Below are 20648 nucleotides of genomic sequence, written 5' to 3'. Positions count from 1 at the left end.
ATGCTGTAAGATAGAGATGCTAATTAAATGAACATCTACTGTTCTGGACCTTTGCTTTTCTCTGCCTAGAGAGAGCAAAGTCTGAGTTTTAACTATAAGTCAGCAGTAAATGCTAACTTTTTAATTTCTGCCTAAAGCTAAAAACTATAGGAAATAAATGTTCCTCTACCTGCCCTTTGTATATCAGGTCTTTTCTGTTATCCAGTTTCCAATAATTAAAAGCAACCTTAAAACCCCAGTTCTGTGGTTGATTTTAAAAAATGGCACTGTGGTATCTTACATTTCTTGTTTCTTAAATCTTAATTTCACATTAAATGATTTTTTTTTTCTGTCTTCCGATGTGTAGCATCAGCCATCAGGTCACTTATGCATTGCAACTGCCCGTGAAAAGACACAACTAGAAATTTGAGCCAAACTGATATAAATACTTACTTGCTTGCATTATATGCACGCAAGTAAATATTTATATGCATTATATGTTCTGTCCCACAGAACAGGTAATAGTCATGTCAAAGCAAATTTCTCTTGAGCATTTCCAGACCTAGTGAGAATACAGGAAGACCCAGTGGAGAAGGCAAGAAGTAAAAAAATCCTAGCCTGAAGGGGTCTTAAGGACTATTCCTGCCTGTTTTTTGGGCATCTGAAACAGGATAGGAAGAAAATAAAATTGATTTTTTTACAACCTTCTCTTCCTGCAACCACGCACCTGCTCAATCACACCTGTATCAGCACTGCTGGCTGCATGTGTTGGATTTCACACCTTTTGAATAGACAACATCCAGATCTTGCTCTGATTTGTATAGACTTTAGCACTAAAGAAATGGTTTTTATTAATAGTTATCACTGCCAAAAATCATCTTAAGTTTGGAAATTACTTTTTTGTTTCCCTATGTGTAAGCACTTGTCTTCAGACATATTTTCTTCTGAGATATGAGCATTCAATCCTTGCAAGTGTTATAATAAATGCAAAGATTTATTGTTTGTGTTCACATTGGGTACAAGGAAACTAAAAAAAATTCTTTGTTTTTTATCTTTGTTAAAAAGACTTATAGGCCATCTTTGAGCTATTTCAGGTTGGACTAGGTATATGCCAAGGCTCATCAGCTTGAGATGGACTTATACATCACTTGGGAAAGAGATAGAAGCCACCTTTTCGACTGCTACTAAGGATTTGTATTTATGGAAAGGTAGTTTGAGTTTATTTGTGATGACCTATTAGAAAAAGGCATGGTCTGGGAAGATATATAAGTAGCTAAAAGGTTAGAAGGAACAACTTCTATTGGTTCCTCAAGTCCAGATGAGTTCAGGAAATTCTGTGTCTGTGAGAGTATGGTAGTATGTCTGAATAAATGGCAAATGATTGCTCCTAGGGAGACCAGCCTGTTGTCAAGTACCTGCCTATTTAAATGTTTTCAATGCTTTTAGTGTTATCACAAACATTTTTGCCCACACATACAAACCTGTCACCCAGCACTGTGCCAGCTGCCTGTGTTTAGACCTCGTTTTAGTTAGCAGCTTATCACTGAGGAGCCCAGAGTTCACTGAATGATTTCCATGTTAATATTACTGGGGCACTATCTCACCTTTCTCTGCAAATAAAGGATACAAAAGTATATGCCTGGGGAAAACTCAGAAATGCTCTTCATCCCCTTGTAAAAATAAAATCATAAACTTAGTCTGCTCTCTTTACTTTCTGACTCTTTCTGTTGGTTATAAGAAAATCTGTTTCCTTGACAGTATTTAGTTTCATACTCACATTCATTTTTTTCTTGCTCATCCTTCCATGCATTTATTGTCTATTAGCCACATGTATATTTATTTGTCCTCTTATGTAATAGCAGTCTCTTTTATTAACCCAACAAACACTTTTATCCTTTTCCCAATTCTCTTGTGTTCTTTTTTTCTTTCATCTTTATCTCTCATGAGTAATTAATATTGCTAATTAATTAATTAATTTCCCCCAACATAAATTTTAGCACTAAAATCTAGGTAAAAAACAGTGAGAAGATGCTACAATTGTGGTCCATGGTCATTTATGTTATGAAATTAAATCAGCAATTTGGCCAAAACTGAGAAGTACTAAAAAGTTTATCCTCTGCTGGAGTGACCACTTCATGTCATAATGAATGGAACTGTTCTGAATTTGATATTTCTCCCTGTTTATCACTATTTATTTGTAGTGAGACATATGAATGTCTTTCTTTTCTAGGGTTTCTAAGTGGTTTTGCTATGAAGTTTGGATAATTTTTGCCCAAACTCTCAGCTACTGTGGATCTTCAGCTTTCATAAGAGCAAAGAGTAAATTCAATCCTGATGTTGCAATTTGATACACCTTATTTGCTAAGATTCTAGAGCCTCAAGAGCGCTTGGAGCCGCTGCAGCAGGTTATTTTACTTCTAGCTGTTAAAACTCTGGAGGGAGAAACAGTAGCTATCCTGGTAGTAGATTTTTGGTGTCTCCAGCTAAAAAAGCTGATGTACTGTTCTCCCTTGAAGAAGAAATAACTGTTGCTGCTGAAGAAACAGTATCTCAATGTGGATGAATGGTTTTTGCCCTGTTGTGAACTTCCCACTTTTAAGGAGAATGACTAAGATGACTGTTGCAGCTGCAACAACATCTGGAGTCCTCAAATTACCTTGACACTAGTTAGCTGGATTTAGGTCTGAGTATAGCACAGAAGTACCATTGTTTGTCTTGATGTTTCTATTGTTCAATTAAGATTACCATTTATTTTACGTTGTCCCGCTTCCCTTAATACTGCTGTCATGCTATGATAAGCAGAGATAGTGCTAATGTGCTTATATATGGATCCTGCAGAATCAGGAGTGATTGTGCTTCTCACTCTGAGAAAATACAGAAAGTAGTACTCCTTGACTGCTCAGCCACTGGAAGGCATATTTAATCCATGTCAGCTTATTGCTTTAACTTTCTCTAAGAAAAGATAGAAATACACTTGAGTAAAGAACTCCATAAGGCTTCTGAACCACTAATTCTCAGGCAGTAATTGGTGGGTCACCACTTGGCTGCAGAATCTCACAGAAAGTCTCTTTCAGATAACTCTATGTTGGACAACTGGAAAGACAGGGATGCGATATTCAAAATTCTAAGAAAATATTTTATTCTCATATGTATTTCTTGGGGGATTTGGGGAAGGGGGGGTCAGAGCAAAGCAGAGAGAGGTGGTGTGGTAGAATTTCTGTGGAAACAGACCAGAAAATAAAAATGTCTTCTACGTATTTCCACCTGCTGTGCATGACAACAACGTGTCATCAGTCCTGCCTTCACCTGAAGCCTGTCCTGTGCAGCTCCCTGCCACCTTTTCTTGTGTTCCCAGCAAGTTAAGGATCCTGCAAACTCTGCTGTGTAATAACATGACTGATAAGGTTCTGACATAACTTCTCTATTCATGGAGAAGGCTGGATAGAGTCACCTATGTCATTCAAATGGTAGCTACAGCTGCTTTTACGATTCCACCATTTCATGGCTTTTTTATGTCCTTTTAATAGTATGAAAAAGTACATAAGGGCAGTTGTCTGGGTTGAAATCACATCCTTAATTCTTACATGTTTTTGTAACAGAACAATATAATAGAAAGTTGCTCAATGTATTTTACTTGGAAATTGCAATTAAACAGAAGACTGTAAGGAGTCAGACCCCCAAACCTAGTTTCAATACCATTTCCTCTAGCGAGTTTTACACATTACCTTTTCAATAAGTGGTGACAGGCAGTGCATTTCTGGGTGATTATAGCATGTGTCAGGTGGGGTTAATAGGCACAGGGCCAAGAGGGAGAGTGAATAACTATATGAGATGTACAGTAATCCCTTAGAAATGCAGTGCCTTATTCCCTTCTGATTTCATAAAATGATGTTTATTAAACAATGTGATCCAAATCCTGAGGGGCACTAGACCTCTGATACTAATACTGAGTTCACCAGGAAACTTGTTGCCAAATTGGTCAGGAAATAGAGTGTTTACTTCAAGTCTATCCACCTACAAGGACGTCTCCCTGATGTGCTTGTTGTATGTATGTGACTAGCCTTGGAATGATGAATGGTCCACATCTGGAGGCTAGGTCTTTAGATAATGGTATATGCTGATTAACACTGGCTAAGGAATGAGCTTTTAATTTAATCTGATATGTTGATGTAGTAGGGTCAGTAAATGACTGAAAATAAAGTGAGAGCCTTAATTTGTATGCCCTGAGAAATTGTATAAATTGGAAAGATCCTATAGTCCATGTGGATTTTCTTGGGAGAATATATTAGACCATCTTCAGAAAATGGCAGTCAGTTCTTAGCTTCTGAGTGATGGGGTTTAAATCAGATCCTTTGCATTAGCCTCCTGGGTCAATTCAGCATTAACTGACTTGGCTTTTCATCAGTTAAAAAAAGAAATAAGACTAGATCTTCCCATCAGATTGTTTTCAGTTATAACACAGTGCCCACATTTCAGCTATCAATGTATAACAGCAGAAACTTTGCCCCACATATTTTAAAAATGTGTCAAGTTGATTTTATAGGCAGTAGCATTATAATCAACTTCTCCAAACTTAATCAAGCTTACTGATTTATTTGGATAGTCAATAGTAGTATCTGATTTTCATTCCAGCATGGATTAGAAACAAATTCCTCAAACTTTGATTTTTTTTTTTATCAGATGTCTTGTTTTTTAGCCAACCCCTTACTGAGTCTAGACTCAGATTTGGAGATATAATCATCTGTAACTTGTAACATCAGATGCATGTATTGTATATCAGTTTAATCAGACAACTTGATCAGATTTGGAAGAAGTTATTATGATAACAGTAATACCACATGCTCTATCAGCTTGGCAGATTTCACAGTATGTGGGACAGATTTTCACAGATAATTGCTAGTTTGATTAGTCTATCTCCACAGAATCCTTTTAAAGTGTTTTTAGTTTCCAGGAAAAAATAAAAAAGTTCTCCCAACTCCATGGAAAAACCCCTCACCTCAGAGATGTAGCAACAGCCTTTTTCAGGGAGATCTGAATCCAAGACTCTGAAATACCACCTTGCTATATGAAGTCCTATACCTTCTCTCTTCTGGCTTCTGCTTTCTGATGCTGAACTACTGGTTCTTGAAAAAAGAGGGAAGATCTCTGTTGAATGGATCATCTTGCATCATGTCGGGCTTCACTTAGTAGACGATTTTCTAAATAGGAAGCAAAATAAAAAAAGAGAGGAAGGATAGCAGGACAGTGAAAAAATTATTACTTGGGCCAGCTATAAGAAGGGGCAGACATTAAGGAAGTGTAAGGAAACAGAGAAGAAAGGAAGGCACAGAGCAAAGAGCTAGTGAGAACAGGGCTAAAAACCATCCAGCCTGTTTTGGGAATACCCAAAGTTCCCTGCTTTGACTTTGGCAGCTGAAATCTGTGGTTGAATATTTTCCCTCTGAATCCACATAACAGCACTTAAGCAGTTCTAAAAGCTTCATAAATATTTTGTACATTACCATGACCTTTCCTGGAAGGTGCAGAATCCCTAAAGCTTGATAATGCCAGTTACAAAAGAAATGCCATCCTTTTACCATGAATTAATTGGGAGAAAAGTTTGAGGGAGTGTTCTTCCTCCATACGTTTTCTCTAAGAAACATTTTGCCTGGTGGTCAGTGCTGCCTTGTGTGGTGAAGGTATAAAAGTTCCTCCCTCCTGAAGGACTAAGCAAATGCTATGGACTGTATGACACACTTGGATATATCCATATCTCAAGGGAGTTGAAAATACCATCTTACGGAGCATTGCAAGGTCGCCTCTTCCTGTAGCAAGACAGGTTTGTAGTATTTGACTTTCAAAGAGGTATCCTATGTATCCTTGAATATATATTGAGATTTAGTAAGTTATGTTCTGTGTAATAGCTAAAGAGCAGCTAATTAAGAAAAACATATTACTGTAGACCTAACAGGCATGCAATAAAAACATCCATTACATAAATTGTTATTCCATAAAAATGTGTTCCTGAGACTATTGGTATTTATTTAACATACAATTACTGTCTAATTTAATATAAATTAAATGCCTGCTTGAGACATGTAATTTGAAGTGTTACTGAGCTTCCTCCTCCTGTATTAAAAGCAAGAAATCAGCAGCTAATGCCTGGAGGCCAAATGTACCATTTAAATTCAGGTACCTCAACACTAACATTTGTAATTTTAGCCATTTGGAAAATGTTTTTCATAAGAATGTATTTGGCGTTAAAATCTCCTTTTCCCCCTCACTCAAGGCCATGTCCTGCCAACTGAGTCAAGTCTCTGACTTCATCCAAATGAAGTTTTGATTGAATAAAAGGTCCTGAATTAAGAGCTGAGAATAAAATATGTTCTCTTATCATAGAATACGAGCTTTGTAAAATATCCCAGCCGCTGCTAGTGCTGTAAGGGTAAATAATCATTTGACTCCTGCATGGACATATTTATTTAGGACACGTAGCCTGGTGACTCAGGAAGTTATGTAAAAACTGACCCAGTTAATTTTAGATGCTATTGTTGGAAAAATATCAATGAAAATTAATCAAATAGTCACAAAGGAGCCACAGGGAAGGAGCACAGAACACTGGTGGGTAGAATTTTGGCAGCGATCATTGCAACAGTTTTAATGAGAGGAAAACACATTGTCAAGTAAATTAGAGAGTAATGACACGATTAAATGGTAAATAATAGTTAAATACATGCTTGAAGGTCCAGGACAGAGACTCTGGAGGTTTTGTGTTTTGCATGTATTCCTCTCCAGGCTGCTCTTAGTATCCAGAGGAGCTCACCAGAGCTCTGCCTGTAATTTAGGGTTGGGTTGTAGCTTTTAAGACACTGAAGCCAAAAGAGCTGTTGGGGCGCTGCTGCTGAGGCTGAAAAAGCTGATGCTTTCTCCTTATGATAACTCTAAAGCTTCTCCAACCTTTCAGTGGTTGATGTGTTCCTGTTCTTTCACCAGCCATCTTCAGTGAGCAAGGGCCAGCACCGTGGCTTTGTTCAGCTTGCATCACCCAAAAATGACTGCACAGGAGACATCTGCTCTCCTTATGCACAGTGGGGGAGAGGGAAGGGGTCTGTCTTCTGCTGAGGCAGGTTTAGTCCCCACTGTGTATGTTTGCACATTTGCTGGCAAATTGAGTTGCATATATGACTGTTTATGCAAACAAGGAGTGCTGCGGTGATGGCTGGGAGTTCACCCCATCCAGATGGTTCCTTTCCCTGTCTGCTGAGGAAAGGATGCAATAAGAATAATGTTCACAAGTTGTCTTCATTCTCAAATGCTTCTTCTGCAAAATGGGAAATTGTTCCATACGAACTCTGACTGGTTAGCTTTACTTCAAGTGCACGTAACATAAGACACGGTTGTGTAAGGAGCCTGTCAGAAGGGAACTGACCTGGATAAGAGGTGTTTTACCTGCCTTCTGCTTGCCACTGTCCATTTCAGGTTATCAGAGTAAGGATACCTCAAAAACAACAAAAGAAAATGGAAATTACTCTGGATTCTCTCTTTATAGGTTTTTTTTTTTTTCATGTTTTGGTTTTCAGTACAGTACAGTTGCTTCACTGACTTTGGTCAAATGAGGCTTCAGAAACCTCACCCATGCCATTCCTTGCTGCTTAGCAGAACTAAAAAGAGTGTGGGGGGAGCTTGTCTGTTACAAACAGAAAAAAAACCCCCAGGATTCTTACTGGGACATCAGTCTTTCAGTCCACTAAAAGATGAATTACTTCCTTAGATGGTAATTCAAGTGATCATCATGCTGTGTCCTTCAATAACACCCTAACTGCTTGCTCATTAGTATAATAGATAAATAGTTTTCTCTCTTTCCACTTTCCTACACTAGAATAATTTCTTACAAAAGTCTGAGTATTGTATCTCCTCCAATAATATACTGCAGGAGGGGAAAAGGTATAATTAAAAATTACCCATTATGTTTTTGGTTTGAAATTTTGTATTTTTACTTCAAAGGTTGGCAAATAACAGCTCATATACAGATTATCTCTCCAATGCATAACATGGTTTATAATGGTTACAGTCTTAATCTAGTCTTCGCTGCTTGGATGTACATTGTGCACCCCATTTTTTTTGTGAAGAAAGTATAAAACACTTGGTGGGTAGGAATTCCAGAATTAGGTTTTTTTTTGTTTCTTGTAGAAATCAAAGGTTAATCATAATATTTAATAGGATGATAGCAAATAAATATTAAATGCATTTGCAAGTTCTACCCAGGCTACCCAAATGTTGTATCTGTTGATGAAGCAAGTTGTTTCATCTATTGATGAAACTTTTAATGTTTAAATTACAGAAATTATGAACATAATAGTTGGCACAAAACCATTCTCACAATTTCCTGGCACACTGCATAAGCCTAATTTTAAAAAAATGCTGCACTTCTCTGAAATGCAAAATCACTGAGCACATTTGCAAGAAGATTTCAGCAGGTACAGTAGAAGGGCCAAGAACTGCTGCTGATTTCTAAATAGTCATATGAGTTGGAAGGCCCAGGGTTCAAAATACTTGTCTGATTCCTTTCTCACCTTAAGTTGGCCAGTGCTTGATCTCCTTATATCAGGGGAGATGATGGATTCTTTTAATGGTGCTTGTTACTATTTTCTTTTTGTTTTTATTAATTATCTGGCATGAACTACAGCCCATCTTAAAACTATTACTTCACTGGGATTCCTTTCTTTCCATTTTCTTACTTCTGCACTCCAGGGGATTTCCTTGAGGAAGCTAACATCTTTTCTAGGTTGCTGCAGTGACACAGGAACCAAGTTTCTTTGTTAAGAATTTCCATAACTCATTCAGTCACTGGCGATGTTGGTACTGTTGATTAAAGTTATTTCTTCACTTTCTAGCAAGTCACCTTTACTTTCTCATGGTAGTTATACTGAAGAAAAGCCCCATCATGTTAATTTGGGTTGGAAAAGTTTATCCTGTTACCGTGATCTCTGGAAAGATGCTTTCTGTGTACCTCATTGTAGCCTGATTCAAGTCAGGGGTGACTCTTTTAGCACTGATACTAGGAAAATCATCAGGAAACCAGGCAGACAAACTAACATTATAACAATGATGTGGGTTTATATTATGTATGGTTGTCTAAATGAAGAAAAGGCATAGCAAGAGTCTTTATTGCCCTACAAACCTCAGAAGATTACGATGTGGAGATAGCAATATTTGCAGTAATAAAAAGTTCTCCAATGTGCAGGGGAAACATGGTAGAGCTTTTCCTGCACAGAATCTGTATAATACAAAGGATAATGTCATCTTAAAAGTGCTGTTGGATTCCTCAAACACTCCAAGGGTGAATTACAGATGTGGGGAGCCTGTGCCTATTCATTCTTCTTCATTTCCTGTAAATGTTCTATCTTTGATTCACTTTACACTGTTGTCACTCCCTTCTTATGGACCTAAAGATCTCATGTGTAACATGCAGACAGAAATAATTTCTGTAGGTAAAAGGGAACAGAAATTGGCTAAAGATCAAAGGTTACCCTCATTCCACTCCTTCCTTCACTTTTATTATCCTGTCTAAATTTGGTCTTTTGTGGGGGGTAGGGGGGAGGAGTTGTTGGGGTTTTTTTGGGTTTTTTTTTTCATGAGGGAAGGCTGAGTTTAAATGGGAGTTTAAGGTTTTACTTGTTATTTAGCCCTTTATATAATTTGAACCATGGTGTAGTTACTTTGCTAGAATCAAAATTGTGGTACTTTTAGGGTACAGAAGATTGGGCAGTGGCTCAAGAAAACACCTCAACGGTTTCTATGATCATCTATATGTTTTTTTGTTTTGGGGTTTTTATGTCTGTACAGCTAATCCCGATTTGATATATTTAAAGTTCCTATTCTAAAAACCTTTGGATATGTGCTTAACAAAGATGTCCATTTTACATCCTGAGATGAAAACAGAAGTAAACATGAGTTTGGAAAATTTCTCTGGAAAATATGCTTGTAATTTTTGCAGTTTTAATATATGGTCTTCTTCACTGGAACACTGAAGATGTTGTTCTTTATAGAACTCCAGGGTTTAGGAGGTACCTTTTAATGCTTTATTTAAGGAAATGAAATGCTCTGGAATGAATAGCGATGACCATCAATAGAGCAAATAGTACAGATCAAGTGGAAAAGTTAAGAATAAGATGTGATGTTTATTTAACATCAATGGTTTCAAATCTTTATTTATAATTTCTTACTTGAAAGAGATTAAACAATAGCTGTCCTAGGAAACTACTAAAAATTTTTTCCAAAAATCTTCACTCTAAGTTGACATATTTCATGCAATTTTTCTTGTCTTTAAAAATGTAATAAATTAACTTTACTTGAATCACAGATGAAAACTTTGTGGTAATGTCTGTGTAGTTACAGATCACCACAGAAAATGGAGTGCCATCATTTTTGGCTATGGTGCAGAGTTTCTTAGAGTACTGTTGGTCAGGAGTGAGCGATACTGGTAGAGATAGCTATGAAGTTCTAGACAGTTTCAACTTACTCCAAAACCCTGAATTAAAGTTGTTAGTGCTGCTTCTAAAAACACTTCAAGATGCAGCTAAGAGGTAACATATGTTTCCACTATCTCTCCGTCCATGATTTTATATTATTCTCAAACCTCAAATACAAAGGAAGAAGTAATTTTTAAATAAAAAAACCCTTCATCATCCCATTTGGAAAGCACAATTATTTTTAATTATAGCACTGTAGTTTAACTACAAATATTATTTGTCGTATCAATGCCATAAGTGACCAGGATTATGTCAAATCTCTCTAAATAACATGACTATATGTCCCACTGCTATGCAAATAGGAAGAGAATCCAAGGTGATAATGATTAACAAAGATAAGAAGAGACACATCCCTGTGTTTCAACTAATCTCCAGCAATGAAGGATCAGCATGAGGGATATTATCTCACAAGTGCCTCATAAAAAATTCAGTATACTAACTCCACATCATCTGGTGAGGGCCATGGTCAGAAACAGGATCCTGGACTAAGTATATCCTGTGCTCCTTGTACAGTATTCCAGAGCTTTCGACATTCTTGTGCAGCAGATGTGAAATATGCCTGCAATGCCTGTTCTGCTTTAATTATTTGCACTCCTGTATTTGAATACCAGGTTTTGGTCACCTAACCAAGCAATTGCTGAAGCTGGCGAACGGCCGCGTGGTGCTGGCACTGGAGGGAGGACATGACCTTACTGCCATCTGTGATGCCTCTGAAGCCTGTATAAATGCCCTCCTAGGAAATGAGGTAAAACATAAATCATAGCAGGTGGAGAGAATGAGCAAAAATTGCTGAAGATGCTATCTTTGGTATTCTTTTTGTAACAATAGTGTCAGTCCTTTTTTTGTTTGGTATAAAAACCATGGAATTTGAATATGTCTTGGAAATGAACAGGCCTGGTTGCATAAATACTTCTAAATTAGATGATTATACAAATTCTTTAGTTTATGCCTAAATTATTCCCAGTTCTGAGTAAAATTTAAAACCTCCAAATTGATTTTAGTGATGTGCTGAATACCAGACTTGACATCACTGGTAGTCACTGGTGCACATATCATCTACTAGGAATGGACCTTTTAAGTAACTATCATGGGGAAAAAATGACTTTTTCAAGGTAACTGGTAATCTCTGAAACTGGATATTGCAAAGGCACATATTTTGCAGTGTTTTGACACTTCACTTCTGAAACATTAAAAAAATGTGTACAAGATTTTTAAAAAAATATTAATGAAGATTCAGGTTGATCTGTATGCAGTTGAAATGGAGTTTCCAAGAGTTATCAAACACTGTATATGTTAACAACTTTTGAGAGGAGACTATAAGACTAAGTAAATATGAATATGTGCTATTTATGTATACAAATGCAAGATAAAGATTCCTATTAGTGAAAATATTTCTGCTGTCCATTAAAAAAATATCTTTTATCCTATAAATACAGTAATAATTTACTAAGGAACAAAAGCCTTTACCATAAATTGTGAATTTTGCAAGATCTTGTTATAAAGTGGAGTGTGCTACTTTGTTTCCCCCTCAGGGGAAGTCTTAATAGCTATATAATCTCTCCAATCAAATGCATTAGTGCCAAATTGCAGGCTAGTTGCCAGTTCCCTTCCACTTCAAGGCTTCCTACCTGTGTGAATAAGGTGAAGTAACGTGTCTTCTGATGGATGTTGGGTAGAAGAATTTTTTAAGTGTTCTTTTAAACCTTTGCCTTTCATCTTTATGACACATCAACAATGCTTGTTACTTTTTTACATTATACATAAAATGAATAAAGTGTTAGCTTTTTAAAAAATATTCTCAGAAATGTTAAACAGACACCAGAAAAAAAAAAACAAAAAGGTTTCAATGGGTTTTATCTACTGTCACCTTTGACAAAATCCATAAGGAAAGTTTTCCAGTATGATGGTATATGCTACTAAAAAAGCTGTTCAGCTCAGTGTTAGTTCTTTTATTTAGGTACTGAAATATGAATTACATAACCCAGCTTGAGGCATTTGAAAATCTTAGTAATGCAGCATTGCCTTCCTGATCAGCTGCCATTCCAGAGCACTCTCATTGATATTTCTGTTGTCATCTTCCCTGTGATAGTACTTTACAACACCAATGGCTTTTCATAGCATTTTTAAACCCATTCTCTGAAGTTTTCACCCTTGTGGGACTAATGTGAATGGTTCTATGCTGATGGTGTGATGTATCCTCCTCTGTGTAGGTGCCTGGGTCCCTCTATCCAGCTATGACCATTTGGTGGTGCTACCCATTTATTGAAACTGCCTTATTTTATTTTACCACTGTATCAAACCCAACTACTAGTTCTGCTATCACTGAATGAGAATGAATACAAAAACCTACATGCAGTCATTTTTAATTCACTTGTAAAAGAACATAGTCCTTAATAACTTGAAACATCTCAGGCAATAATCATTTTTTCTCATGTCCTTTTGCTAACAGCATTGTCTTCTGGGATGTGCATCAAGTGGTTTGGTGCAGCAGAATTTCAAAGACAAAATATGCTATGGCTGTGAAGAAAAGTACTCCAGAGAGGATGTTGCTACCAAGAGTACCACAATAAACCGACATTGGCTAAAAATAATAAGTAAAGATGTTGCCAAGGAGCAGACAATAATGAGAAAGTCTGATACCTAGTTAGCATTTAGAAATAGATTTATGGCAATATGCACCACATGGTCCACAGCATATATACACTACTTGATTTCAGCATACTATTCATGAACTTGCACAGCAAACACCAAGCGTGTTCTGCCAAGGACGGATTTTTTTTTTCTTTAAACAACCAGTTACTATAATTTGAGGATGCATTCTTCTCTGAATGCAATTCTTTACAGGTGATTAATAGGATAATTTTAACTTATTATCTGCCTTTCACTTTTACAAATAATGGTATATGCTGCACCCCTAGTTTAAAAACATTGACAAGATTAACTTCAGTTCTAAACACTACACATGTATTTGAACTCAAATTAGAAAGGTTGGGAAAAGCCTTTGTGAGGTACCCTGCAGTTTGTCAGACGTATTTATTCATGTGCTGAGGATTAAAATTCATAAACATTTTGCAGAGCTTTTTCAAAACTTTTTCTTTTCTTTTGTTGTTTTTGGCCAGGACTTTACAATACAGAAATTCAATGCTTCATGTGTTCTATTACCAACACAATAACACTTTAAAAAAAGTTCTAAAACTAGCCACAATTTACAACTTTCAACTTTCAGGGAGTGCTGGTCTGATATGTTACCTAAGAGGTAACATTAAATTTACAAGCACAGAATGCCTTATTTTCTTAGTTTCTCTTAGAGAACCAAGAAGGAAAATGGGTTGACATCCAAAAGAGATATATTTTAATTTATACATGGCTTATAGCTTAGTGATTTGTTAAGTAAGATAACTTCTCACTCTTCTCTTAAAAAAAAATTAAGTGAAGACATTAGGAAAATAATCCTCTATCAAATTAATTTTCTTTAAAAAATTTGAGCATGGAAGGGCTGGTATAAGTAATACAGAAATTTGAGGAGATCCACACCCTTTCTGACAGCAACTGGAAAGAAGGCATGACACTGTATAGTATCTGAAATGGCTCAGTTTGGTTTGCTTTGTGAATATATTCTTAAATAATAATAAACTAAAAAAGAAATTATAGAAGTAAGGATAAACTTCATAAAGATCTGTTTTTAATTAGAAATTTCACATGAAAAATTACTTTTAAAATATTTTGTTATCTTAGGTTTTCTTCTCCATGCTTCTGTTTACGAGCAGAAAGTTTTCATGTCACTTTGAGAAAAATCCATTTGACCATTTGCAGACCTAATTAGAAGCACTGTAGGTTATCTCCTTGGAAGGAAATCTTCCTAAGAGGTGAGAAGAGATTAAGCAGCTGGGTTCCCTTGAAATCCAAAATGTAAACATGGAAAACCTTCTGGAAGGTGAAAAGCCAAGATGACCATCAGTTGCCTTAAAATACCCCTGAATTTTCTCAACATGATTTGAGAACTGATCCATTAAAAGAGCATCTGTCAAAACAAAGGAAACTATGGATTCAGATAATTCCAAAAGAATCATTGCTTTTAAGCCTTTCTGAGATTATGATATGTGTGCTGAAAATTAATTTTTTTCATTTATTGTGACACTCTTTAAAAGATTCTATAGTTTTTCACACATTGCTTACATAGATTTAAACCTCATTTTCAAACTGTATATAGATATACATATTACTTCAATTAAGAAAGTCATTGAATATTAAGATTTATATTTTATTCTAAGGAGTCTATGCAAACTTGGTTGAATATTGAGATTTTCCCCCAAAATCACCATTGTGGAGTATGGAAATTCCACCCTATTTTGCCCATCCTAGTTTTGGTGCTATAAATAGCTCTGCCATGACTTTTGGTCCCTGGTGGGGGTGAGTAATGCTGCTCTAGACATGTAAGTGTACATATTCTGCTTTCTTTCCTCCACATTACTTTGAAAGAGGCACTACTTGGATTTAAGAAATCCTTGGGCATGGGCTTTCCTTGAGTCCAGTATGCTAAATCCTATGTTTTATTTCCAACATAACTGCATTCATATAGGAATTCTTCTGCAGCAAGAAAGAGTAGGGAAGTATTCTTTCAAGCACAAAACCCTTTGAGTCAAAACCTGAGGATTTAGCACTTCCTTCATCCCATCCCTTTTAAAGCAGCCAGGTGTGATGTCAGTACAGGACACAGAAGTCAGTCTAACATCATGGTCCCTCTGATCTGCCTACAGGTTTGGGCAGTGTCTCTTAGCTCCCCGTGGCACAGCAGTTTTCTGTGGTCTGTAACAAGTGATAATTAGTCACAGATGGGGTCATGCTCTTCTTTGCATAGAGGAAGCAGAGAAGTGCAGTCCACAGCGCCTCTGCCCAGCAGGACCCTGCAACAAAGGCGCAGAGAGGATGCATGTCTGTTCTCATTTACTTTGGTGGCCAAGGCCGAATTTGGCCCCAAGTGTGAAAACATTTTTAAGTTACTAAATTTAACATCTTCTAGTAAATATTCTTCTGGCTTGAATTTCAGTCTGAAGCAGAATTTGACAAAACATTGTGATTGGTTGGCTCCCAAGCATGCTTGAAAGCTTACACCGGACAATTTTCTTGCAGAGTGTGAAGTATGTGCTTCTTTCTTACAATCTGTTGAGCTGGCATTTAGAAGAGGATGGTAATTTAAGTGGAAAGCTTGTACTCTACAGGTTTCCTGCTGATGATGAAAAGTTGGCATTTTCTCCTTTGTGGAATTCAGTGTCAATCTGGGGCTGCTTGCCAGCTAGGCAGTGAGCTCTGCCAAGAGGGCGTTAAAAGGGGTTATTTACCAGAACAGGTAAGCATTTCTCCCTCCAAAATGAAAATATTCATAGAACTGAATATGGCCTGGGATCAATTTTAAATTGCATGGTAAACTTGCTCACAATCTCACATCCTCATTGTTAATCTGACTCTAATACTAGAAAAAAATTAATACAGAGTCTGAAACACCTGTCAACTGCTGCTTGCATAAACCTGGAGTCTGGAAATAGAGATCTGAATGGGATAGGAGACTGGAGCAATGTGTGTGCCAGAGGTCAGCGTGGTGACATCAAAGTTCCCAAAGTGAGCAGTGCTAGTCAGGAAGTGGTTTGGCCAAGGAAACAGAGAATATTCTGATTCCAAAGTTACATAATTCCAAGATATTGCTTGGTTTTCAGGGACTGACAGGTGCTAATGACCCTAATGACCCTTTGTGTCTTTGAACTTACTCCTGGATGAAATCTGGTTTGTTTACTTACTGCATTGTAACCCTTGATCACAAAAATACCTGCTGAAGTTCTTATATGTAAACACAGAGTGCAGAAACTCTCAAATTTCTAATATAAGAACACATAATATAAGAGGACCTGTGAGATCTTTGAACTTGCTCTTCTGTAATCATAGGCAACATTAAGAGCCACAAAGCTTGGTCTTTATGCTGATAGGTTTTTTACATAGTGTAACCAAGGAAGGGGAGCTGTGATTCTTCCCCCTGCAGCCCTGGCATCCCTGAGGAGCCTGCCTGCCTCCTCCCCTTCCTCTGCTTCTGCAGGCTCTCAGTGCTTCTTACCTTCTGCTTACACTTGCCTCACTTGTCAGTAATCTCTAACTGCACTCCGCAACATTCTTCAGTGAAGCTAATCTTGGCACTTTAAAACATGACAGTGCTAAAGGCAACACAGATAATTCTAGAATTTTCAGCTCAATAAGACTGCTGTAGTTTCAGATTCTCACCACATTCCCAAGGATCAATTCAGATCCCTTTCTGGGTACATGAAATTTCCATCATTAATTCTTTCTTCAAATATTTGTTGATATGCCTCTGGCAAATTTTGGCATACCAAGTGATTTTTCACCCATTTACATTGTTTTTCCTATTTTGAAAATGATTAGTAGACTCAGTTTCTACATTAATCTTCTGCTTTGGACACAAAAGCCCAATTCAGCCACATAAAGGCTTTGAAAATGTGACCCTTTGTGTCTGGTCCAAACTGTCTCTCCAGTGATTTGGTTATTTCTGCAGACTTGAGCTGTTCTTCTCTGAAAGATTTCTTTCCTTATGGTGTATTTCCAGTGCTCTTTTCAGCTTCTTTTCTGTTAGCCTCCAGATTTAATAGCCTTCATGATCTGAATGCCAATAAGTGTAGGAGGGAAGGTGATGATGGCATAATATGCCAGGTGTAGAGTAATTTCTTTTGTTCAGTATTGGGTCTAACTGCTGATGTTTTCCACGGACACCTCTGTGTCTATACAGTTGTATGCAACCAGTGGATAACTGCCAACAGAATCCTCTTTTTGAATGCAGGCAGTCTCATTTCAAAGGGTACAGAAATAGCTGCCATAACCCACTGTCTTTATTTCTGCAGTGATTTTGTAATAGAACTTCATTTTGGGCTATGCAGGATATATGATGTAATGAACTCACTTGTGGATCCTGATAAAATTTCCCTGATATGAGATAGGGTCCAAGGTCTGTTGGGCTGTACTTAAAGATGAGGAGACAGAAAAGCTTAGGAGCCTGCCTCAGCCAAGCTTGGAATATAAAATGAAAGTTTTGTGGAAAAAAAAGAGTTAAATAAATGATCAAACATGCCCATTATATTCACATCACATACAAAATTGTTAGTAGTGCTAGCAGATGGAGTAATGATTGGGATAGGTATTGGATGTTTTACCCTTTTTCTTCTTTTAAGGATTCATCAGCTTACTCAGATTTCTAAAAACACATCTGCCATTTCTGAATACTCACCTGATATGTCTAGATATTTAAATGCCTTCTTGTTTCTTGTTTTTTTAATAATTATACTGATAAATAAAGAGGTGATTTTGATATATTGGGGAAAATCAAACCTTTTGGGTTTTGGCTCTTGCAAAAATCCAGCTTTATGAAGTGCAACAGAATATCCACCTTTTAATAGAAAACCTCCTCTGTCTCTACATCAGTTGTTCCCATCTTAATAATTAGTACAAAGTGTCTGCATATAATTAGTACAAAAGGTCTGCCTAAAGAATTCTATATTCAAAGGGCAAACCAAGACACAGCTTTCGCATATTACAGTCTGGCAATTCCATACCTTTTACTTTATTCCTACTGCTGTGGCCTGGAGCTATTTTGTTCTGTTTCAGGCAAGTGAATTGGTCATCAAAGCCTTAGGAATTCAGAAATCAATGAAACAGAGCCTTAAACTACTCTTTGCTGCCCCTTATGTGTTCCTGCACCCATCATGACCAGACAGAACTTCAGGGTTTTGTATTCTTCCTGGACAAATTATCGATTGATTACTTTAAAGAGAAAATGACTAGTGATAAAGCAAATGCTATTTATCTGCAGAAGTCAAGGTATGGATTATTAAGTGTATTATATAGATTGTTGTTCTAAAATCTGTAAAGCTTGATCTGTTGGTTGGCATTTTTGTAAATACACCATTTCCCCCAGGCACCTGAAAAAGCTACCAAATAGAGCCACCTATGAAGATGATAAAGTAGATGTGGTTTAAGGATTGCAGAAGTATCTGAAATATTATTTGTATTGTAATTGCTGTTTTTGTGCTAATCCACAATACATACTAGATAGGAACAATCTTTCTTTGCACTTTGCCCTCTTTGTTAACCAAGTAGCACTGGGACCCAGTCAGGTCCAACTAACTCTTCTCTGCATGCTTGATCACTGAGCAGAATGGACTGATTTATGCTACGTGAAAACAAAACATAGTGCTATTGTTTCTAGCCAGAAGAAAATCTTCCAGCTGCAATCCCATATGGGCTTCTAAGGAAATAATGACATGAACAGCCCTATTTATTATAGTTACCAAAACTCCAAAGGAAGGACTGGTGATACTTGCAATGTCTTTATTGCTGACAGGCATTCATTGCTGATTGTAGTGGCAGGATCCCAGAAGTTTTGGGATTTGTAGCTGAGCTTGCTTAAAATAGCACCACTGAGGGAGTATCCACACTGCAGTTACTTCCCACTGTGTGTGCTTGGATCAAAGTTGATTTTATCTAGCTGGTGAGTAGCGATGCAGTGGTAGCAACCTGGAGGACAGTATATGATGGCTACTGAGCTATTAACTTTGCAAAGGAAGCTCCTTGGGTGGGCTTCACTTGACCTAGTTTAAAATAGACCCAGGCATACGTAAGAAAGGAGTTTTGTCTGCAGTACAGATGTCTCCTGTCAATGGTGGTTGAACTTCCTTAGCTTTAGAGAGGAGAGATTGGTATTGATATTGCTGGTTTTTGTCCACCTTGGCACAGTTGCTACTCTTCTGGCCACAAGCCAGCACACCCAGCCATGGCAGTTTCCATTGGGAAGCAGACGAGTTTCATGACTCTTAGAATATTTCAAGGAGAATATAGCTATTACAGTGCAAGGAGAAGCATTTAGCCCAAACAAATTATTACCCTTTTTTCCTAGGAGAAAATGTGTGGAGGGTAGACAAAAAAGCAGATGTGGGTAACATTCAAGATACAGTTTATTTTTTATATTTATCCACTGCAGGGCAAAAATAAGTATGCAGTAACTGAACACTTCTTTCTGCTGGTACAGTCCTACTCAAAGAATATACAATTAAAACTAGGAAATTAAAATGCAGCTGATTCTGTAAAAAACTCACTTATGGAAATTTACTTATAATCTGCATAACCAATTTTTTATTTACTACTTTATTTGAAATTAATGTTAATCTAGTAAAAGCAGGTGTGTTTTGTGGTTTTCCCCTTTAACTTTAAAATGTGAAAGATGGTTAGATGAAATAACAACAGAAAAATAAAGATAATAGAGTGCACACTTTGGTTCCAGTGTGGCTTCAGCAAGGTTTTGTTTGGAGTGCCCAGCTGCGTATACAGACGCAGTGGAATTTGGTTTGTAAGGAACCTACAAAAATTACACAAATAACTAGCATTTTTTAATGAATAATACACAGACATGCACCTGCTTCTGAGACTCCGTAGATTAGTCTTGCAGCCAATAGAAAAGCCCCTTGGAATTCAATTACATGGCTGGAAAACAGAAAACAAAATCATGACTATACATTTAGAACTGATACCAGCAACATATTAACCAGTTCTTGGGCTGAGCTTTTCCTGAGGATTAGATCATTTTAGTTTGTTTTATGTCCCTGTGGATTATTGAATATTTATATTATTCTATTCTATTCTTTCAGCTGGAGCCTCTCCCGGAAGATATTGTGCACCAAATCCCCAATATGAATGCAATAGCTTCTTTAAAAAAGACCACTGAAATTCAAAGTATGTTTCTCAGTTTGAGTTGGTGGGTTAGTGGGCTTGGGGTCATTTTTTATTATTAATTAATGTCATAGACATTACTGTTTCAGAGAAAAGCGTGGGAAAACAATTCATGTATAAATTGACATGCTGCGTCTAATATTTATATACATATATATATGCTTTTATTTTTGTTTCTTTAGCATCTCTTTGTTTCTGCCACATATTTAGCCTTGAAAAAGTAATCCATTAAAATTATTTAAACATTTCTGATTCTTGAATATTCCCAAATCTTTTCATTCCAGAGCAGCTTGAATGAAATAGATGTTTGTCAGTGAGGGACAGGGACAGGTAAATCAGAGCTCTAACAAATAGTTTGTCAGATTCTGTTTTGCAGCCCTT

General features: G+C 36.9%; 1 protein-coding gene across 15 annotated transcripts in view; it reads left to right on the top strand.

Annotated features, from left to right (window-relative positions):
- Positions 1-20648, top strand: part of HDAC9 (histone deacetylase 9) — a 460804-nt gene that overhangs the window by 419909 nt on the left and 20247 nt on the right. For all 15 annotated transcript variants that reach the window (XM_068209506.1, XM_068209496.1, XM_068209568.1 and 12 more), the window contains 2 exons: positions 11102-11235; positions 20186-20270. In XM_068209506.1, the coding sequence (XP_068065607.1) occupies positions 11102-11235; positions 20186-20270 (219 nt within the window). The remainder of the gene's footprint in view (positions 1-11101; positions 11236-20185; positions 20271-20648) is intronic.

Source organism: Anomalospiza imberbis, chromosome 1, assembly GCF_031753505.1.
Source record: "Anomalospiza imberbis isolate Cuckoo-Finch-1a 21T00152 chromosome 1, ASM3175350v1, whole genome shotgun sequence".
Lineage (NCBI taxonomy): Eukaryota > Metazoa > Chordata > Aves > Passeriformes > Viduidae > Anomalospiza > Anomalospiza imberbis.
The sequence above is the reverse complement of the archived record's forward strand: the minus strand, read 5'-3'. Positions and strand labels throughout refer to the sequence as shown.